The 23,917-nt window shown below is 40.9% G+C and overlaps 1 protein-coding gene across 1 annotated transcript in view; it reads right to left on the bottom strand.

Annotated features, from left to right (window-relative positions):
* Nucleotides 1-23,917, bottom strand: part of CRYL1 (crystallin lambda 1) — a 49,976-nt gene that overhangs the window by 3,206 nt on the left and 22,853 nt on the right. Inside the window, exons 5-7 of the mRNA XM_072335381.1 lie at nt 20,231-20,425; nt 11,951-12,056; nt 1,053-1,159 (exon numbers count right to left, since the gene is read on the bottom strand). Coding sequence (XP_072191482.1) covers nt 1,053-1,159; nt 11,951-12,056; nt 20,231-20,425 — 408 coding nt within the window. The remainder of the gene's footprint in view (nt 1-1,052; nt 1,160-11,950; nt 12,057-20,230; nt 20,426-23,917) is intronic.

Genomic DNA, 23,917 nt, shown 5'->3' with positions numbered 1-23,917 from the left:
AGTCAGATAAGAGATGCTTAATGTTTTACTAGAAGATTCCTGCAAACCCATCTTTGGTGCTGATGGCTTTAGATAACAGGCACAGAAACAAATGCTGATAGACAAAAAGACAGACGCTGAAGTAGAATCTTCTGTTCCACAAAGAAACCCAAACTGTTTCATTCTAATCAAAACCTTCCACTTGTGACAACTCTCGGTTGTCTTTGATTGTTGCTATAAGCAGACTATGTTGTTTGAGCACAAAAAACACTTTTTCCCTTTTAACATGGCTGATGTTGAAACTGCATTAACATAAAAAGGCAGAAAAACGCTACCTTCCAGAGTCACTGCATAGAGGGAAGTAATCTGTGGCAGTTCATCAAGATCAATTCACTATGTATACAAGTTCTTTAGCAAAGCATTAAAAAAAACAACTGTGAAAACATAGAATAAGGAAATGGCAATGCTGTAGCTAATTTCTATGGATACACTTAATATCTTATACGGTGTGTATAAACAAATTGTTGGGTTTGTAACTTTGAAGACAAACTGGGTCCCAATGCAGCACAGCACTTAAAACACACTTCATATTTACGCATATAAGCAATCTTACCGGACTGCTCACATGCTGAAGGTAAACATGTCTTTGTATGCATTGCAGACCAGAGATCTAGTTCTTAACTACACAAAGAACAACAGAACAGCTGGAGGAAAAAAACACAGGGTTTAAGAAGAGAAACTTGGAGTTATGCACATAACAGCAGAGGACGTAGCACAGACATGATAAGAAATAGCGTGAGAGATTGAATGTCAGTAACCCACGGATGTTTAAAGTTGACTCCCCTGGCTAGTAATAACATTACTCACCTGATCATATTCTTTTGATGTATTTCAAAGTGCTCTGAAAAGGCACTCAGATAATCATATATTTTGTACTGATCTTTTCGCTCAAGGTGAACATTCAAACAAGAAACGGAGTACAGATACCTCTAATAGTAAATTGCAATTATACATACGTATAAACCAACATTCTTTGTTGTGAATGTCATTGCATTTATTGGCTCTAGATTTACCTGACTGATCTTCTGCTCAGTTTCACCTGAAAATTCTGGAACCGGCCCAAAGGTGTTCAGAACAAGTTTCATACCTTCCCGGTATCTTTCACAATAATTTGAAATACCTAAAAATAAGAGTGAAGGATTACATTTGATCAGAAATTCCTACTCTAAGTACAGAAATGCCACCTGTGCTTAAGCCTGGTCTTAACTTAAAATCCAGAAAAGGTGAGCTCTTATGCATAAGATACATCAATATCACCATGGAAAAATGGATTCTATTCTCTGCATTTTCATTAAGGTTCATGGAAAAACCTAACCACCCTCTCTTTCAGTTTAAATCCATTCCCCCTTGTCCTATCACTATCAGACTGTTTAAAAAGTTGGTCCCCCTGCTGTTCATAAGCTCTCTTCAAGTACTGGAAAGCCACAATGGAGTCTACCCAGATCCTTCTCCAGGTTGAACAAGCCCTGCTCCCTCAATCCATTCTCACAGGAGAGGTGCTCCATCCCTCTGAGCATCTTCAACACCCTCATCCAGACCCAATCCAACAGCTCTGCATTTTTCTTGTGCTGGGAGCCCCAAGCTTAAACATGGTACACTTGATGGGGCCTCACATGGGCAGAGCAAAGGGGAGTACTCGCTTCCTTTCCCTGCTGGCCCTCTCTCTTCCCATGTAGCCCAGGATACTGTTGGCCTTCTGGGCTGCAAGCACACACAGCTGGCTCATGCCTAGCTTTTCATCCACCACAACCCCCAAATCCTTCTCTGCAGAGCTGCTCCCAAGGAGTTATTCTCCCATCCTGTACACATATCTGGGACTGTCCTGACCAAAACGCAACACTTTGCACTTGGCCTTGTTGAATTTCATTAGGTTCGTGAGAACCCAATTGTCAAGCTTTTCCAGATCCCTCTGGATGGTATCCCTTTCTTCCGTTGCATCAACTTATTGTAGTTAGCAAATCTCCTATTTAGAGGTAAGGATGTGGTGTGGAACCATTATCCCAGTAAATACACTAAACCTGAGAAGGGAAGCTCTGAATATCCTTTAGAACCTTGTGATAATCCCCCTTTCCTAAGAACCTCTGAGACAGAAAATTTTTTACCCTTCTTTCTCAAATGTTATCTAATTACCAAAGCAAAGACAAAGCTGTTGAAGACAAAGTTGTGATGGTTACCAACTCTTACTTGAGGGCTCAGGAGACTGTATAAACTGAGAATCATGAGCCTGAACTCATCATGGTCTTATCCAACCACAAAGCACAAGAAACATTAAGAGAGGTGGCCTGACTACCACATGAAGGAATGTATCCTAGGCCAAGTCACAAAGTAGTCTCTTTCCCAAACAGCTTGCAGACAGTTCCCTGGAATGCAATACTGTGTGATATGAATACCGTAAAAGTCACACCTATCCAACCCTAAATGAAGGTGGATGAAAGAACAGAAACCTCCAACTACTGGCAACCATGAATCATAAACTCTTTAACACTTGTAGTGCTCAGCATACTTCATAGCCTGAAATTGCTGAAGTACACACATTCCAAATGGCTTCTGAGATGTGTTAGGTGATGGAGAACACTGTTGTTTCTGGACCAGTTGGTGGAAGAACTTTCTAAAGACAATTTCATTAGGAAATGGACACTGACATTATGATGGCTGCCATGTAAACAGCTGAAAGGGCAGGCTGGGAGAACATGTCCATTGCCTGAGAGTAACCTGGAAAGACTTGAGAGTACTGAGCCCTCTTCAAAAAACGGATTAGAAACGTTCTCCAGTGTCAGAAGGAAGGAAACTATGAGAAAAAGAGAATCCTTCTGAAGTAGCTTGAACTTGTGTCTTGTGCCAAGTGCATTCCAGTCAGCATTCTGTCAACCTATTGCCTTGCGTTATCCACCCACGGAGCACATCTGTTCCTAGAACATGCCCTGGCAGATTTTGGCTTTCTCTCGTAGAGAACAACGGCGGATATCTAGTCATATAGGTGCATCCGTGCACTAGTTATCTGGAAACTTTGTATTCTGTTCAATTATCTCAATCAATACACAGCCAGAAACACTCAAGTTGTCTATAGGGCTCCAAAACACCACTGATGGAAGCGTCAGAAAGATCTGGGAAGTATTAACTGCAGGACTGCTGTGATCCAATTCTATCTCTTCCATTGAGAGAATAAGCAGAAATCATCCTCCTTCCTAAAAACTCTGCAGAGGACCACAAGGTTTTAGAATTCTGGCATATCCTGTCATTAGTGTAAAGAGCTGCTCTGTTACCTCCTAACGACTGGGTTCACAGACTGGCACCTGCAGCCAATCTAGAACATCCTACAGGGATATTCTAGATGATACTCATGCACCAACCGCAAGAAGGTAGTATCTACATTCATCCTTGTTCATGTGAGCTTTTTCTTCAAGTTCTGAAGAGTTTGAGCAAAACATCTGCCCCCACATCATGCAACATCACAGAAAGTTCCCAGATACAGAAGGAACAAACCTCTCAATCACTTAGTAAGCCTGTGCAGTAACACTATAGATCTGAGAAGTTCTGGCTCCACTGCAGTCAAGAGAAGGTAGGTGAGAAGTCTCTGTGCCATGAATGTACTTCAGGAGCATCGGTTTAAAGAGATAACCATAGTAGCTTGGGTAGAGGAATGTTTGGACTTGGTTGATTCATTTACTTGGTGGATGTGAACTCCTGAGTTAGAGACAGCATTCAAAAGCTCACTCAGCCAGATAACCCTACAAATCGAGTTCCTGGCAACTCACCTACAGCTTGAATGAATCACAACAGCTTCTGGGTGGGTGTATCTCATCAAGACAAGAGAGACATGCCAAATGCAGGCTGGTTAATACAATTCACTCATTGCGTGCAATGTATGAAAGAAAAGAAGCCATATGCAAAGTCATCAAAATAAGAAAAGGTATAAAACCAAAATGTTATGGATGTAGAGAAGAGCAGCAGTACTACAGTTCATCTCAGCATTGCAGCTGAAGTAGCAACATGCAGACATGCGCACTGCATGCCAAGCAAGGAGTGAATGCTCTCCACAAGCACCTCACAGTCCTAGGCAAAGGAAACATGCTGAAAGTTAGAGTACATTCATGATTTCACTCAGAGGCAAAACAAACAAACAACAAACTTCAAAGTAGCCACCTTGAGTCAGCACTCCCAGTGTGACATCTCAGTGGAGAAATGCAGTGTTTGACTTGAAGCAAGTAAAGATCAATCCAATGCTACTAGCTTTAAGAAGACACCTGAACAATGGAGAATACTGTCAGAAAAATCAATTCGCTTTGCAACTGCAAACTCAATAAGACAAATGTTTGACTCCAGGAGAAACTTAGGAGTTTCTTCATCCAAAGGTCAGGGCTATAACAAAGGTGGATGAGAAAAGCCCTTCACAGAATCACAGAATCACAGAATGACCCGGGTTGGAAGGGACCTCAAGGATCATGTAGTTCCAACCCCCCTGCCTAGCAGGGCCACCAAACATACGTCTTTACTAGATCAGGTTGCCCAGAGCCCCGTCCAACCTGGTCTTGAACACCTCCAAGGACGGGGCATCCACAACCTCCCTGGGCAGCCTGTTCCAGGACCTAACCACTCTCCTAGTAAAGAACTTCCCCCTAACATCCAACCTAAATCTTCCCTCTTTTAACTTAAAACCATTTCCCCTAGTCCTGCTATTGTCAGCCCTTTCGAAGAGTTTGCTCCCCTCCTGGGAGTAAGTTCCCTTCAGGTATTGAAAGGCTGCAATGAGGTCACCCCGCAACCTTCTCTTCTCCAGGCTGAACAAACCCAACTCCCTCAGCCTGTCCTCATAGGGGAGGTGCTCCAGCCCCCTGATCATCTTCGTGGCCCTCCTCTGGACCCTTTCCAAAATCTCCGTATCTTTTTTGTACTGAGGGCTCCACACCTGGACACAGTACTCCAGATGGGGCCTCACAAGAGCAGAGTAGAGAGGGACAATCACCTCCCTATCCCTGCTGACCACCCCTCTCCTGATGGAGCCCAGGATCCCATTTGCCTTCCGGGCTGCCAGAGCGCACTGCTGGCTCATGTTGAGTTTCTCATCTATTAGGACCCCTAGGTCTTTCTCTATGTCCCTTGACATAGGGATAAGAAGATGGAAAACAAGTACTACAGAATCCCTTTAACTTTAATCCTTGTTGATACTCCCCAGGCAGCACCTTAAGCTTGACAAATTAGACTTAATAAACGGTATGAGACAAAAACAGGGTAGTACACGGGAGCTGGAAAAAAAGAAGATGGCACATGGCTTTTAAAAACACCACCTTCCCATGCACCATGTGTCATGCTCCACTATCTCCAGCCAGGAACAAAAAACATCTCCAACAAAAAGGGTAAGCAACTTACAGCACAGGGATAGCAATACTTTCCACTTGCCCACATGGTTTGCCATTCTTTTGTCTAAGCCTCGCTCTTCCTTTCACACTCACCTCATCCATGTCAGAGAAAGGGGGCTGGGAGAGAAGGCAGACATTTTGCAGCAGACACCTGAGAATCATAATCACAGAACAGAAATACCCTGAGGGAGGGCAAGAGTTCCCCGAATATTCCTCCCACCACATGTGGGAACTATGGTGAAGAGAAGGTAGAAGAGGAATGAATAATAAAGTGTTCTAAGGGAGCAGTAGGTATGGATTACAGAGACGAAAAGGGGTACATCCCTATTCCACCCAACATTTTTTGACTGGTACAGTGTACTTATAAGAACAGGTTATCACAGGCTAAAGGAGAACACTAATTCTCAGTTGCCCATATCTATCTTGCCCAAGAAGAAATATAAGGCTCTTTTATACCAACTCCAAAGGAGATATACTGCTGGTTTTCAGGTGCTCACCTGAAGGACTTCCACTGGTGTGGTACAAAGGTGGCTATTAGTGAAACGCCTCTAGTTGCATCATCAAGATGAACAGGACACTCAGAAAGGAAAAGGAACACTGACAGGCATTTAGTTTAGAAGCATGCATAAAAATACTTTTCTGTCCTTAGAAGTCCTCTTCAGAGGTGGGGTCCTAAACACCAAGGCAATGGGACTGATAGGAAAAAAGAAGAGTATACATGACAATATAAAAGGTAAGTTTAGTTCAGGCTTTATTGTATGTAAATATCTTCGAGCAACAGCTTACTGCATGCTAAGTCTTCTTTGTAAGAAAGGCAACAGGCACGAAGGCTGAAGGATGCGAGCAAATGAACTTGGTAAACCAGTCTGGCAAGGACATTACACATGGGGCAAAATGAGGAAGGCGCTAAAATATTTGCGAGAGAAAAAAAGACAGAAGCATGAACCTGACTACTCTGAACCTAAACAACATATTCAGAAGATACATAATGACTCAAAATGAGAAGGAAAGATAGTCAAGCCACTGATGTAACAGCATCAACAACTTGAAAAGATTTGGGTGGGGTGATTTTAGCAAGTAAAATTTCAGAAGTGGTTGCACTTAGTAAGGCTGAAGATGATTATAGAAGAACAGAAGACGTGTATTTCAGAATACCACAGAAGAATCTATCATGGTTAGGGCAAGTCCAAATAAAGAAGTTCCAACCTCTCTGTTTTGCTGAAAGAGGGACTATGTTTCTAGGCTTTGTAGGCCTGAGGAAAACCATCTGCATGAAATTCCATATAAATAGAGAATGTGTCTGAATGAAGAAACAGAAGCACTCCTCCTTTTCTTTGATTTGACTACCTTAACTTGCAGAATTTTGCACCTTCTGCTTACATGCTTCTAGCACTAAAGTTCTTGAAAAGGATTAAAGCTTGGTTTGTTCCAGAGGATAAGATAATGAAAATAATCCATGCTTTAGAACTAGCCAGCACATATGTCTACAGTAATTGTAATTGACACTTAGCTATGTTTTGCCAAGTCGGGGAAGAAGAAAATCTCCTTGCTTTGATATATGGCTTATGATTCTCTCACTTTTGTTTTGATGCTTTGTGCTTTTTGCACAAAAGACCTGCACTTTTAAGGACGGTGTATCCATGCCCATTTCCATTCTGTTCATTCTGTAGACAGCTACACAAATTTCACAACAAGGGCTAGGCAAAATATGAACCTGGGATGGTGCTTTGACAAAGCAAGACAGCAAATAGCAACACAGATCCTTCAACTTCCTATGCAGCTCTCGTGCTAGTATTAGCAGGCTTAGACCAAGATTAAATTACGATTAAGCTCAATAAATAATACACTAATAAAGTAGCTGACCTAAGACAGCCAATCTTGAAGTATACACAGAGAACTTTTGCTGCAGATATTTGAAACACCATAGATTACGGCCTAGCTTCTGCTTTCATAGATCATCTTCTCCAGTGGCTTAAAAGAAAGTGACAGTTCAAAACCAGAAGATAAAATCTCACTGAGGCCATACCCTCTTCAGTATATTTACGGGTAGGTAGTGGGAAACTGGCTTTGGCATGGAGAAACAGTTTCGGACAATGACAGTGAAGTTTGCAAAGACTGTGCGACAAATGTGGATGAATGTATATTTTAATTATATTGGCACATATGCAGAAGGACATTGTGCCTGCTAATATAATTGCATAATAAGTAAACAGATCAAGTGACACTACCCAATTCTATGGATGTCACTTGTAAAGGAAGTTAACAGCATTTGTTGTGATACTGCCATACGAAACCAAGAGGTGACAAACTCAAAATGCAGCGTATTGGGGTTGCATTAAAAAAGGTGTGGCCAGCAGGGAGAGGGAGGTAATTGCCCCCCTCTACTCAACTCTTGTGAGGCCCCACCTGCAGTACTGCATCCAGGCCTGGGGCTCCCAGTACAGGAAGGATGTGGAACGGGTCCAGAGGAGGGCCGCTAAAATGATCAGAGGGCTGGAGCACCTCTCCTATGAGGAAAGGTTGAGGGAACTGGGCTTGTTTAGCTTAGAGAAGAAAAGGCTCCGGGGAGACGTCATTGTGGCCTTCCAGTACTTGAAGGGAACATATAAACAGGAGGGGGAATAGCTGTTTACAAGGGTGGACAATGATAGGACAAGGGGGAATGGTTTTAAACTGAGACAGGAGAGGTTTAGGTTAGACATTAGGAGGAAGTTTTTCACACAGAGGGTGGTGATGCACTGGAACAGGTTGCCCAAGGAGGCTGTGGATGATCCATCCCAGGAGACATTCAAGGCCAGGCTGGATGTGGCTCTGGGCAGCCTGTTGTGGTGGTTGGCAACCCTCACATTAGCGGGAGGTTGAAACTAGAGGTCATTGTGGTCCTTTTCAACCCAGGCCACTCTATGTTTCTATGAAATCAACATTCATTTAATTTACAGAAACGAACAATCAATATCAGAATGTTAAGTAATTTGAATGTGCTTTTCTGCCCTCATTCAGTTCTCCAGTTGCTGCTGCTTCTCCTTTTAGTGACTTGATATTGTCACTTTGTTCCGTGTTGAAGGCTCACACCTTTATATTCAAAACTTCTATTACACATGCAGGGACTAATTGGTAATCTAAGGTGACCTAAATGATAGCTTTGGATAAGACTACTTATGAATATGCAGGAAAGGACATAAGAACTATAAAGGAGGAAGCCCTGCATTAGCATAAAGGAGGTTCATGGGAAGATCCTGATGTATGGCATCTCACATGAGCATGACTTCAGAATAAATAAATCGATCCTTGGAATATTACTTATCCAAAACCAAACAAAAATACCACACAACACTTAAGGAATCTTCCCGGCCTTCCAGGATCTCTCACAAATTTTCCTCTCATGCTTCTTGAATCCCTACCACCTTTCCCACAATGATTAACAGTGAGGTTAAGACTGCGGGAAGGCTAGAAAGGTAGAGATGTAGGGAAGGCTAATAGCAGTAGAGATGAGGTACCTATCTCCATTTTCTACTACTGCTCAAATATAGACACTAATTACCACAACGAATCAGAAAGAGTTGTCCTGGGCAAGCAAGGTCCACTATTCCATACTATGGGAAGCAATACTGGGGAAAGAAATTGGCAGTGGTACAAAACTATGACCATAAGCCATTGTGTGTCCTGACATCAGCTACGCTGACAATTTTGAATGTCTCTGATGAGAGCAACAGCTTGAGTCAGACTGCCAGCACATAAACAGGAGCAGCTCTAGACTCAGAGACTATTCAGATGTCAGATTGGGAATGAAGCAATAGTCTTCAGAATCAAAGCAACTGAGTATACATGAAAAACACCTTGTTAGTAACTGTACTAGTTATTTCAAAGTCATTTTTAATTTAAAGAATCATAGAATGGCTTGGGTTGGAAGAAACCTAGCCTAAGATCATTGAGTTCCAATTACCTGCTGTGGGCAAAGTTGCCACCCACTAGATCAGGCTGCCCAGAGTCCCATACAACCTGGCTTTGACCATCTCCAGGGATGGGGCATCCACAGCTTCTCGAGGCAGCACCTCACCAACATCACAGTAAATAATTTCCCCTACATCTAATCCAAATCTCCTCTCTTTTAGTTTAAAGCCACTCCCTCTTGTCCTAATCACTATCAGACTGTATAAAATGTCTGCCTCCCTCCTGTTTAAAATACGTTTTTAAGTACTGGAAAGCTGCAAAGAGGTCTCCCCAAAGCCTTTTCTTCTCCAAGCTGAACAAGCCCAGCTCCCTCACCCCATCTTCATAGGTGAGATAATCCTGCCCTCTGAACATCTTCATGGTCCTCCTCCTGACTCAATCCAACAGCTCCCTGTTTTCAAGAACTTGTGGCCCCCAACCTGCTCACAGTACTCCAGCTGGGGCTCCCTCCCTGCTGTCAGCTGTCTTTTTACAGAGCACAGGATGCTGTTGGCCTTTCATGCTGCAAGAGCACACTGTTGGTTCACATCCAGCTTTTGGTCCACCAGGACTTCAAGTCCTCCTCCACAAGGCTGCTCTGAAGGAGATATTCTCCCAGACCGTACACATATCTGGGATCACCATGGCACTCAAGAGCAACTCCTTGCACTTGACTTGGTTGAATTTCATTAGGTTCACAAGGACCCATTCCTCAAGCTTTTCTAGGGCCAGTATCACCTGCCCCACTCAGCTTGGTGTCACCAGCAAACTTGTTGGGGAGTACTCTCAATCCCACTGCCTATGTCATTGATAAAGAAATGGAAGAACATCAGTCCCAAGATGGACCCCCTGAGGAACATGCTCATCACCAGCCTCTACTTGGACATAAAGCCATTGACTACAATTCTCAGGTTGCAACCATGCAAACAATTATTTTACCCACAAAGTAAACTGCAAAATATGATAAAGGATTCCCAAGAATGATTCAGTATCTAAAACTGATTTAAATTTTTCTTTCAAGTTGCTGTGACAGAACCACCTGCACATGGATGATCCCTCCAGAGGATGCAATGGCAGGTTAGTAGAGTTCAGTGCAAGGACTAGACAACTTTGGGCTGTCAGACTCCAGGTAGACTGCTATGATAAGGCTCATGCAATGAGCATCTGTTCTGCTCAGTGTGCTTTACTGAGAGTAAGTCTGAAATCACTAGAGAGAGGATTTAAAAGCTTCCCTTCTCAGAAGCTTTTAGGAAGATGCCCCTTCTTGGAGGTCAGACGTTTACCTAGCAAAGCACCAAACAGACAACTGAAAGCCTCTGCTGGAGAACCCATAAAATCACATTGATTTCACAATTGGAAAGTCAACCTTAAGAGGCATAATTTTTTGTCAAGCAACCAATTGACAAAGAGACATAAAATAACACTCCTAACTGCACACTAGTATTTTATGATTCTGCTTTCTTATCTTTATTATTGCATCATTCTATATTGCAGCAGTGCCTAAAAGATCCAGCAATGGAGCAGGGTCCTACTATGTCAGGGACCACAGAAGAAGATATGGCACAATGTAAGAAATGAAAAATAGTTAGGAAGTAAAGATCATTCATTAATTTGCTTAAATGTTTGTATCACAAAGCTGTAATTTTTATTACATTTTATGTAGTTCACTTTTTATTTAGCTTGCATTCATACGTACAGTTTCCAGAAACATACAAAACCCATGCTCATCCACATGGCCAAGAAAGTAAGTTTTCTGTTAACCTTCCCTCCTGCAGGACCACCTGTGTGACATGCTCCTTTCTATCACACAGTAGTCAGAAAGTTGCTGTTTACACTGAACTATCGGATGAACCTTTTAAGTACTTTCTTTTCCTGACACTCAGTCAGTTCTGAACTATGTGTATGGCACATAGTGCTGTATTGTACCAGCAAAGTATTGGGAGAAATCTTATAAAGAACATAGGTGGTGTTTCAATTAGATGTTAATTTTCAGCCATTTGCTTACAAAAGAATAGTCAATACTCATTTCCTGCCATCTGATCTTAAATTTTATACAAGCATTCCTTTTTTTTTCCATCATTAGAGTACAAAGAGAAAAGTCATCACAGTTGCAGCAAACCTAACCCAGTTTGTTGTATAACATTTCTCTCCTACGAGGAAAAGTTGAGGGAACTGGGCTCATTTAGCTTAGAGAAGAAAAGGCTCCAGGGAGACCTCATTGTGGCCTTCCAGTACTTGAAGGAAGCGTATAAACAGGAGGGGGAACAGCTGTTTATGAGGATGGATAGTGATAAGACGAGGGGGAATGGTTTTAAACTGAGACAGAAGAGGTTTAGGTTAGAGATTAGGAAGAAGTTTTTCACCCAGAGGGTGGTGGCACACTGGAACAGGTTGCCCAAGGAGGTTGTGGATGTTCCATCCCTGGAGGCATTCAAGGCCAGGCTGGATGTGGCTCTGAGCAGCCTGGGCTGGTGGTTGGTGGCCCTGCATGTGGCAGAGGGGTTGAAACTAAATGATCTTTCTTTGTGGTCCTTTTCAACCCAGGCCATCCTATGATTCTGTGATTTTCCAGGGTCTTCTGTAATATAAGCATTTCCCTGTTTGTCTCATTTTAAACCACCTACCTTCTGCATTAAGATGCATCGTTTCCAGAGGTCCAATAAATGCGTATCGCATTCCCAGTCCATCAGACATCACAACGTCTAGATCAGTAGGAGATATTACTCCTTCCTAAGAAGAAGGAGTAGAGCAGGAAAATTTGTGAATGCTGAGTCTTAATGCAAAACTGGCTGTTTCTTGTATATAATTTTAACTAATATTCAGAGAAGAAAAACAGGCTAGAAGTGCTTGCCAGGGAAGTGCAAATGTTATACAAGTTGTCTCATAGCTCAGAATAAACATTAATTCACCTTTAAAACACATTATTAAGATCACCGTATTTCACAACCCAAATACACTTTTTAAAAAACATATTGTATATATGCTTTCTTAATTTATAATATCAACTGCCTGTGCACAAAGATTTGCCTGATACTACTTACAAAAACTCACATATTACAATTAAATTGATCCATTTATGTCAGCCAATGCATGTTTGTCTTAGATACTGAGAATCAGTGAGCAAAGTAGCACATGACCATAAAGAGTTTATACCAGAATCCAAGTTCTTTACCTGTGTTTCCAAATACAGAAGTTTTAGCTAAATCTTGCAGCTCCCTTCATTTTTTCCTAGTTCAGGACTTTCGTACAGACCCAAAATTAGCAGAATGGGGGTGCAGCATCAGTACTACCCTAAGGCCTCCTGAAAAAAAGGCTGGGACCAAACATGCAAGTAAAGCAGCTACCACTCCCTCCCAAAAAACTCACTGAACATTCAGCCTTCCCAGCCTCAACCTGCCCAGGTTCTTGGGTTCATTGCCAGACTCAGATCTCAGAGCTGGCAGGACAGGGAGTATGTAGAATTTCTCCAGTTGAAAACTGAGCGCTGTTCCACCCACACTGTTCCACACCACATATACAGGAAAGCCAATGCCACCATCAGGTAAGAGCAAGCAACACGAAGGCTTATAAAAAATGTCATTGTTTCACTACTTTGCAGCTCTACTTAAAAATATTTATTATATGAAGTTGATTTTCCACTTAACTGGAAAGGGCTGAACAAGCTAAGACCCATTCTAATTTCTTGAAACTAAGCTTTATCTGTTGTAAGAACTCACCCTTTACTCCCAAGGACAAAAACAAAGCATTTCCTTCTTGTTTTTAAGGTGAGACAGATGTTGAACTGTTTCTGCTTTGCCTTTCTAATCCTTCTAGAGGTGCACTCCCTATTCAGGGCCTCTTGGTCCTTTTGGAGCTGCAGAATACAAGTACACCGATCTGCTTAGCCAAGATGGGACATTCTCTGTTAGCCTTCCCTAACATGGGACCACATCTGACACTCTCCTTTTCACCATACCATGATCAGTTAGAGCCCTGACCAGCTGCAGGCTTTGACACCTGAGATAGACATCTAGGCTTTTTGTGATCGCTAGGGAGAGAAATCAAATCATCACCCCAGTGCGTATATCCAGAACAGGTCAGATGAGTAGTGTTCCAGAAGTGTCTAATTGTCCTCCCCCACTGAAAAGTGAGTAAGGAGCTTGGAACTCATCAACATCTACGTTGTAGAAATCTCATCTTAAATGTGTTGAATCCCATCCACAGAACCTTTCTGTGCTTATCAGCCACATCATTTATCATTACTCTAAAAGAAAATTATAAACCAAGAACCAACTTAACTTCTGCAGCTGGCCAAAGAAATCAAGTTTTACCATCTCAAGTTGAAATAGTGCCTTTTATAAAATTCAATCCCACGTCTCAATCTGTTAGTAGGCATTGCTCCGAACAAAACTAACCCTTGCTGAATCACCATCTCAGGTGACTTTTGAAATCTATCTTGAAAACAAAAAGATAACCTAATTATTACAATCAACCCACTATATTTGCAACATACGGCTCTGGCAACAATTTAATGAGGCACACAATGGCAGGGATAAGGAAGTATTATTTTCTTCAACTCAAAAGTAAGGCACAGGCATAGCTAATGCAACCTGTTCAGAGGACAATGAGGCCTGTGCAAAGACATGACTATGTGCAAGCCTCAACATTCAAATTACAGAACCACTGTCATTCCACAAACATAAAACTTTCAGAAAATGCGCAGTACCTTTCTCCCAGAATGGTAACACAACTTCTATGAACAAGAATAGCAAAGTCAACAAAAGCAGCCTTCCGCTTAGAGTGCTTCATCCAAACAGGGAGTTATGCTGGTAAAGTCGTGCTTTATGATTTTTTTCTTTGTTTGACATGGATTCGTGGACAAAAGTTTAACCACGAGTTCCAGACAAGCGGTGAACCACAGTAGCAGTTAGTATTACGTTTATAGCCTTTTTTTTTCTTTTTTTTTTAAGTAAACAAGCTCAAAATGAAACTCTTGAAATATTTTAGAATCAATGTAAATTAGTTTTCAATCGAAAAAAGAAATATTCCCTTCTTCTGATAATATAATCTCCTATCATTCTTACACATGAGCTCACCTTTTCTTTGCCATGCAGACTCTCTTAAAGAAACGTGTCTTACTTTTTTTCTGTTCAGAAACGAAAAACACATAAATGAGAAACAAGTTTGACTGTCTTCCCCTAGGGGATAACTACTCCCACTTATGTTCAAGAGATCATAAGCTGGTGGAATGAATCAGCAGGGTGGGTGCGAGGTCAGCAAGGTGTCTTCCACAGGGATTGGTGTTTATGCTAAGAAATAAGCAAGGAAGTCTTCCAACGCTGTTTCAGTAAATCTAGGTGTGAAACAATCCTCCTAAGGGGATTTTTCATCCTCTGCACAACCATTCTTGCAAGCCTTGTCCTTAAGCACTGCTCAAAGGGAAGAGGATGAATGTTAAAACTACAACCCTGTTCAACCGAAGCTGACTTTCACAGCTACAGAATTAAAGGACTTAATCTAAAACAAAATCTAACAAAATCCTCAGCAATTCCAACGTCCAGTCAACCATCAGGATCCAGACTATATCAGGATACTTCAGGCTGCTTATGACACCACTCATACTCCTCAGTCCTGGAGATTTTAACCAGCTGTGACACTACAGTACTATCCTGCAGTATTTTGCTGGTGCTCCTCATGAGGCAGGGGCCCAGTTCTCCCTTCCACAAGCCTGTGGTGGTTCTGCAGTCTCCAACTCACCTTTAGGCCCTGACCAACCTGCTTGGTTTTAATCAACAGCCTTTAACATCTGTGAGTCACACCTGTATCTCAACTTCTGTCACTGACTTGGCATATCATAATGTAAAACACAACATGGACGGAAAAAAGTATTTTTTCTGCTGCTACCAATTCACCACATTCTCCAAGTAACAGCAACATGCCTGTTGAGTTATCCCAGACTCTGCTGACCACACATTACATCTCCAGATCTGACATTTTATCTTCTGAATCTCCCAAGATCCTGTCCTTTTTCTCTGCTTGCTACTAATACATTTGCTCTCCCTCAGAAGAACTTGTTACACCCTTTTCTTCCCTATCACTTCAATCAAGTCCCTTTGATCCACACCCTGATCAGATCTTTGTCCAGTCCTGTCATTCAAAGCATGTGACTTTTCTCCTAGATCCCTCTACCAGGTCTCTCCTTCTATTTCATCATGTCTGAGCAATCTGTTGTCCTGCACCATTCACATCTCCTTACTTTGTTGGCCCTATATTCTTCCAGGACACTCTCACACACTTCACCCGGTAAGAACCCCGTAGGATCAACACAATTTTTTTCCCTGGGCCTTAGAACTCCCTTTTGTGGTATCTCTTTTTTTTATGAAGCACCATAGCTATGCCTTTAAACCCCTACTTTATATATTATTATTTTTTGTAAAGGTATTCTGGACAACTAATGCAACTAATAGTAACAAATTTAGAACTGTGAAATTTAGAAAATTAAATTCTTGCCAGTATTTAAGGACTTCCAAGCTAGTCACCTGAGAAGGATGAGGTACTTAAATTAGGCGCTTTGGCCAATGCACATTCTTGCTGTGAAAATGGATTTGGTGCCCCGTTCCTAGAGGCATTCAAGGCCAGGTTAGATGGGGCCCTGAGGAGCCTGGTCTAGTATTAAATGAGGTTGGTGGCCCTGCCTGTGTTGGGGGGGGGCTGTAGATTCATGATCCTTGAGGTCCCTTCCAACCCAGGCCATCCTGTGATTGTATGCGATTCTGTGAAAATGAACAGAATGGACACACAGCCAAGCTGTGACTGCCTATAACCCAACAGATTAATGAGAAAGGTCTTAAATAGCAGTGCTGCCTGTTCTTACGGCCTACAGTCTCCATTATTATCACTTTACAAAAAAAATAAAATAAAATAGCATTTTTGTAGAAAGGCGTATTAAAGCAGTACCAAAAGCTAAAACAGAAAAAAACAAATAATCCAAAGACAAGTATCATCTTGCAAACTGGTTTTAGCAGATTCTTAAAAGCAGTTGGTACTCCTAAATGAGATCAGGGATGAAGAATTGCTGTGTTCTCCTCACTGTTTTTCCTGCTGTATTTCATCATCCCCTTAAAAATTTCATCTGATGCTCAGAAAAATATTTTACCAAGCAAAGCTTCCACTCAGCAATTCACAGTAAAAGGAACTTCAGTTTCATACATACTAGATAGACCTGTGTCCTCCAGAAAGTTCTCAGACACAAGACCTTAAATAGACAAACATAGAAACAGACAACTGGAGTCTTCCCAGTATCTGTATTTTCAGGAAATAAATGCGGAGCATAAGACGATCAATGCAAAAAGCTTCTGCCACATACACCAGCACTGTTCCAGTTTGTAACTTAGGAGTCAAAACAATGTTCAGTAAGACTTCTTTTCGCACAGAAGACCAACTGAGATCCAAAATGAAACATCTCACTGCAGCACTCTTGCTTCAAAGGAGAGCATTTGCTTGAATTCCTACTTTTAGGCCTACAAGTGAATCTATAGCTTTTCTTACTAAGTTCTTATAAAGTTAAACTTCTTATCCTTAAAACCACTTTCCAAACTATCTATCTGGCCACAGTTCTCAGCATCCAACTGTACTCTTTTTGTGCCTCCAAATCTATCTCCATTCTTTCACTGTTCTACAGTTGGTATCCAAATTTCCAGGCCTTCTAATTTTTCACCATTTTAATTCAGTACTTCCCATTCCCACATTTGGCCACGTCCTGTATTCACAGCACTTGTTTTGGGCCCAGGTTCAAAATCCCAGCCCACGCGTGCTCTTGGGGATCTCAACACCTTTAGCAAAGACAAACTGTGTCCTAATATCCAAGTTTCTCATTGCTAATTTCACAAAATCACTGAGGTTGGAAAAGATCTCTAAGATTATCCAAGTCCAACTCTCCACCTATCACCAGTATTTCCCACTAAACCCCGTCCCTCAGTACAACATCTAAAATGCTTCTTGAACACTTCCAGGGATGGCAACTCCACCACCTCCCTGGGTAGCCCATTCCAGCACCTGATCACTCTCCCAGAGAAGTATTTCTTAACATCCTGGTGCAAGTCGAGGCCATTCCCTCTAGTCCTATTGCTAACTGCATGGGAGAAGAGGCCAATTCCCTCCTTACCACAATCTCCCTTCAGGCAGTTGTAGAGAACAATAAGGTCTCCCCTGAGTCTCCTCCAGGCTGAACAATCTCAGTTCTCTCTGCTGCTCTCCATAAGCCTTGTGCTCCAGACCCTTCACTGCCTCGTTGCCCTTCTCTGAACAGGGTCTCAGCGTCTTTCTTGTGTTAAGAAAATTATGCTTTGCTCTCTGCTCCAGCACCCAAGCCCCTGTACAATTTGATCATTGTGCAGAGACTGAGCCCAATCCCAACCTGCTGATAGGGCTCCCCAAGATTTCTTGTTTTTCTATTCTTAGGCCTACGTGGCAGAAGTTGATGAATCTAATGCACAATCCAGCAAGCAGTTATACTTAATGCATGAATTCAGAGTAAGCAGTAAAGGCTTTGGGGTTGCAGCACTTGCTTTCTGCACAGCTCTGTGTACAAATGTGCCTCACCAGGCAACAATTGTAGCTTTGTATCAGAGTCTTTCTCCTGTCGTGTGACTCCTGCCCCATGCCTCCCTCACCCATCTCATCACAACACTGCTGAAGAAAAAAGGGACCGGCTAGCTGTCAGTACCAAGCTACAGTTAGGTACAAAAACATATCCTGAAAGCTGTTCAGTACATTCTTGATAAAGATTTCCACATAAATGCTATTAAAACAGCTGTACCTGCAAGTTTATCACCAATACCCTTTTAATGGCATATAAATACCAGGAAATTCAACTAGTTCCTAGGATGAAACAAGATCAACTGACTGAAAAACAAAAAGGAAATAAATGGACTGTCATGAAAGTATATCTGTGCGTGCACATGTGTGTAAGACTGCTCTCCCCGTGATGGCTATAAATATTTGAGCAAGGACCCAGATGAGAACTTTCAAGTTTTATCTCCAAGTCCTCACAGACAGACAGTTGTTGACGTAAACGAGCTGATTTAAGACCACTTCAAGTGGCTTCAGAACACTTAAAACCACTGCTATGTTTCCCTCCTGGTTCATATATGGCATTTATATCCAGACTATTTATGTCCTTGTTATATATCAGTGAATTGATACAGAACAGTGCAAATATAGCAGTTCTCCATCAACAACATGTATTTTTCCCCAAGTAATCGCCATGTTAAAAATAAATTCTAAGAAAAGCTTCAAGCAGAAATATGAACACTGGAATCTCATAAGCAATCTTGAATTGCTTTTGTTCTGCATTCAAGATGTCTTAGACTGTGAAATCTAATACATGTGATTTACCTATCTAACCACAGAAAGATTAATAATAGGGTCATTCTGGACAAGCAGCATTTGTTACCATCACTACTGATAAAATTTGTAAATTAACTTCCACCCATAGTTTCTCAAGTAGTCAAAATTTCTGCTACTAGAAAGAATCAGTGTGGGCTTCTACAGCAACAAAATATAAACACTGAGTCAAATTTTAATTTTAGGAGCTCTCAATGGTTGCAGAAAGCTGATGTTTTCACGACATTTTAACCTCCAGTGATAAGGACTAAAAAGTGACTTAGAAGTCCAAACCTAGAAATCTGCTTTTCCTCACTTTGAAAGCGCCAAAAGTACATGACTTAAAATGAAAATGATTATGTTGGCAGTGGAACAGCAGGAAGATCACCTAGGGTGATTTCCCTCCATCAAAGGGGCTGTTTAGCCTCAAGTCACACAGCTGAAACTATACACCTTTGATATCTGTTTTCCATATAGACTTTTATCATGAAAATGAAACTAAACTTGTTACAGTTGAAATGTGTTATTTGCTCCAAACGCAATAAAATTGAACAAAAACAGAACTTGGAAACTTAGATGACTATCATTACCTGTCAGTGCTTGAAGTACTGTTATTTTACTATTCACATAATACCACCCACACAAAGTCATCCATACAGGTTTATACTGAAGGCAGAGGTTCATACTAAATGTTCACCTCAAGTCAGTACACCCTTTTTTCCCTGATAATAGCCCATAAAGCATACTTATCTTTCCATAATTAAAAAGCAAATACATAGACACTTTCAACCATAAACGCTGTATGTTATTATTACCTCAGTTTCAGATCTTTATCTATATCTGTGAGTACAGTTCTTTTGAACAGCTTGAAAATAAATAAACAGAAACAATTCAACAGAAAAGCCAGCCATACTCATGCCAGTTCAATCTCTTCCCAACAGAATATTACCAGTGTCATAATTCAGCTGCTTCTGATGAAAGATCAGATTTTGTAGCACAGAACATGCAACGTGGGAAAAGATGAAGTTACACGAATAAACGATACTAAACTGGACGTCAGAATGGAAGGAGGAGAAATCTGTCTTTACCTACAAGTATCGAATAACTGCCGAACCTGAGTGCAATTCTTTAAAGGCCAAAGAGAAAACCATTTAAAATATTTCATAATCACTGTAAAATAAGCCAGCAACATTCAGAAAATAGCAGGAAGTAATGAGACAACCTAGAAAAAAAAATGAAAATCAGTATTTTGACTTCAGAGCTTTTAACATTGTTCTTTTCATTATCTTGAAAATCGGAGCCTAAAAAGAAAGTAGAATAAAGGACAATTGTTAAGATTATATCCCTTTGTTTTTCACAGTCTTTGTTATTTATTACCAACATCACTTCTTACTGTTCTTAATTTATGTGCTGATTTTAATTTTTGTGTACATAAGGTACAGTAAAAAAAGACAAACAGATAGGAAATGCAAATATACAATCCCAAGTGAACCTACAAAAATAAGTGTGTGTAGAAACTGGAAAAAAAAATATGTACATACACCCACAAGTCTCCAGGCTTCACTTATCACTGCATACTGGAGTCGATTCAGAACAAAGCCCTCAATTTCTCTGTTTAATTTGACAGGCGATTGTCCAATCTTCTTCATCAGAGCGTACGTTCTCTCTGTAACAGACGGATCTGTTTCTGGATGTGGAACAATTTCTACCAGTGGCACAAAGTAAGGTGGATTTACCTAAAGAAGAAACACAAAAGAAGAATGTCAAGAATCAACAGACTAAGAGAATAAGCTGATATAGAGCATCGTTATAGCTATCTACTAATAAGGATATTTTCCAGTAAACAAGTCTGATCTTTAGAGTATGAGTGAATTCACCAATTCAGTTTTGAAAACAGTAAAATTAAACTGATCTTCTATGGTTAAATCTAGCAAAGTTTATGGAGCTACAGTAAGAAGAAGAGTACTCAAACAGCACTAGAAGACTTTATACTGACTCAAATTAATGGATCTTTTCCCAATATTCAGACTGTTTTTTGTTATAAAACAACCATCTTCTCTAAAGAAACAAGGCATTTCCTTTTAGATGATATTCAGGAAATTTATAACAGAACTATTCCAGCCCAACTGAATATATATATACTAACCATATTAATAGATATCACATAAAACACACTTTCCAAAAAGCCTTAGAATAGGTTACCTTCAAACACTGCACCTGCTATAAAAAAAAGCAAAAAACCGAATACTATCCCCTCCCTGACTCTCTCCAATTTCAATTTCTTCTCAGGTCAAGACCTACGTGTAATATATTTCTGAAGCTATAAACAAAAGATTCTAAATAACATCCTAGGAATGCCTCTATGTTCTTCAGGTCGGTATTGCCGGCAGTAGACACTGCTTCCTCCTTTCAGAAGCAGTAGTCATTACACCGCCATCTTAAAGCTAAGGGCTTCTTGTACTCATTTCCAAGTAACAGACAGGTGTAACTAATGATTAAGTGACTACCAGAAGTAACATTCACATTTAAAGGATGGCACTTAAGCAGTGATTATTTCACCGTACTCCTTTATGGACAACTGCTCTCAGCTCCACTTATGTAAATGTAAATACAAGACTTAACCACTGCAACATGCAAGCAACCCTTCCTCTGGGTTGTTGGTTTTATTTGCTCCCCTCTCTTCAGTATCTACAAGTTTCTTTTCATGTCTGACCAATGCAAGACCTGCTGCATATTCATGTCTGCCCTAATCAATGTAACATATTTCATTCTCTTTGGCAGTGCCACCACAAAGTTCTGTGGTGTGACAGATGCCATTATAGACATAGAGGTGCCAGGCAATTCAGCAAGGCCTGAAGCATACGACCACCAAGAAGCTCTGAAGGCTTTTCTAACTCTTAGGTACACTGCAGCATCTCATCATAAGGAACACAGGTAAACTCTTAAGCAAGACTGAGGCTAATACAAATCTCTTCCAAGATTACTTCTGACAGAGATCTTATTGAAATATTCTATTTCGTGGACTTGGCACAGTGAGTGCATGGGTACGTTAACCAGCATGCTGAGGGGACTGAGAAGGACAATTTTTGTAAAAGTAAGTAGTAGATGTTGGTAAAAAACAGAAGTGGTAAGACAGATTATATTTATAGGGGAAGGAAGGAAAGATTTCTAAAAATTCCCTTCTAAGGAGAAGGGAAATGTAAAATGCAAAGCCATTCTTAAGGGAGCAGGAGAGTTTACCTTACGCAGCTTAACAAAATGAAAGATAAGAAGGGATATGGTAAAGTAAACACACAGAATTAGACAAGAGAAGTGACAAAGCTACACACTCTAAACAAATAACAAATGAATTTTAATGATCTGTTAATAAGACCAAAATGGAAGAGGAAAACAACTTCACATAGAAGCAGTCATGTGAAATAATCAAAATAAAGAATGTGACAAAGAGAGCTTAATATCTTTCAAGGTCAACTCATTACATGGTTTCCTTTATAGCAAAGAACTTCACTCAACAGCTCAGTCTTCTCTAGCTCCATGTTTCTGGCTGTGACCTATTAGGTTAACATAGTAGTCAAGAAATGAACGCTGTGGAAAGGCCCGAGAATGGCTGCAGAATATAGCTGTGCGTAAGGATTGTGTGCATTTTTATTCTACAGCTGTGATATGTTATTCCTTTTTTTTTTTTCTTCTAGTTCTTAAGCCTATTACATGAAGCAAAATGATTAGCTCCTACCCCCCTTATGGCCTTTCATTTCACTTCCCCTAAGCAAGCTCACCTACGCCAGAGCCGTTACAACTTAAGGTTTTGCCTTTCTAGAATTTCAGATTCCACACTGTTCGTTTTCACAGCATCTTTCTGAACTGCTAACTTATTTCAGCCACCATTCCCCATGATGTCAGCAAGGCCACAAATAAAACTACCTAAAACCAACAACCAAGTAAATATTTGTCCTGATGTAACAAACAGAGAAGTGCTCCTGGAATTAAGTACTGGATCCCAACTTCCACAGCATACTCCCCTTGGAGTGAAGCTGAAGCTACCAAGAAATTGGTCTCAGTCAGACTGAGACATTTTAGAGCAATTAAAAATTCAGGCACTCCAAACTATTTGCTTTGGAAAACACATACATACATTGCTGTTGTAGCTATCCTTACAACAGCAATCAGGTCTATGTTCATGCATAAAGTAACTGCTTTGTCAGGTCTGATCAAAGATTGTTTCAGAAGAATGCAGCTCCAACTAAATAGACCAAGGAACAGATACCAACCTGAGATGATAATAAGAAAGAATAATTAAATATGAAAGGATGACAGACAGGAGGAACAGAAGCCTAGGAGATGGTAAAAAACAAAGTCACAATTGTCATTCTTAAATACAGTAGTTTAAAAGAATAGACATTTTGTTGTCTCTTACACTACAGAAAGTTACAACTCTGGAAATATGAAGTAAGGAGCTCCTGAATTTTAGACATAAGCACACATGTAAACTTTGATGCTTGATCTTCAAAGGGAAACATCACTCCCATTTACAAGAACAAGAGGAAGGAGGACCCAGGGAACTACAGGCCACTGATCTTCATCCCTGTGCCTGGGAAGATCATGGAACAGATCCTACTAGAAGACATTTTAAGGCACATGTTGGACAAGTGTGTCATCTGAGACAGCCAGCACAGCTTTACCAAGGGAAGGTTATGCCTGACAGATCTGGTGGCCTTCTATGATGTAGTAACAGTATTGGTGGACAGTGGAAAGGCAACTTTTGTCATCTATCTGGACTTCTGCAGGGCCTTTGATATGGTCCTCCACCACATCCCTATCTTCAAATTGGAGAGATACAGGTTTGAAGGGTGGGCTATTCAGTAGATAAAGAACTGGCTGCAGCCAGAGGGTTGTTGTCAACAGTTCTATGTCCAGGTGGAGGCTATTCACAAGAGGTGTCCCCCAGAGATCTGTTTCGGAACCAGTACACTCTAACATCTTTATCAGTTACATAGATGATGGGATCAAGTGCACCACCAGCAAGTTTGCTGATGACACCAAGCTAAGTGATGCAGTTGACACAATAGAAGAAAAAGATGTCATGCAGAGTGACCTTGGTAAACTCTAAAAATAGGCCCCTGTGAACCTAATGAGGTTCCAAAAATCAAAGTGCAAGGTTTTGCACTTGGGTAAAAGTAATCCCATATGTGTACAGAGACTGGGAGAGTAACTCTTTGAGAGCAGCCCTG

The sequence above is a fragment of the Excalfactoria chinensis genome, chromosome 1 (genome assembly GCF_039878825.1).
Source record: "Excalfactoria chinensis isolate bCotChi1 chromosome 1, bCotChi1.hap2, whole genome shotgun sequence".
In the NCBI taxonomy this organism is placed as follows: domain Eukaryota; kingdom Metazoa; phylum Chordata; class Aves; order Galliformes; family Phasianidae; genus Excalfactoria; species Excalfactoria chinensis.
The sequence above is the reverse complement of the archived record's forward strand: the minus strand, read 5'-3'. Positions and strand labels throughout refer to the sequence as shown.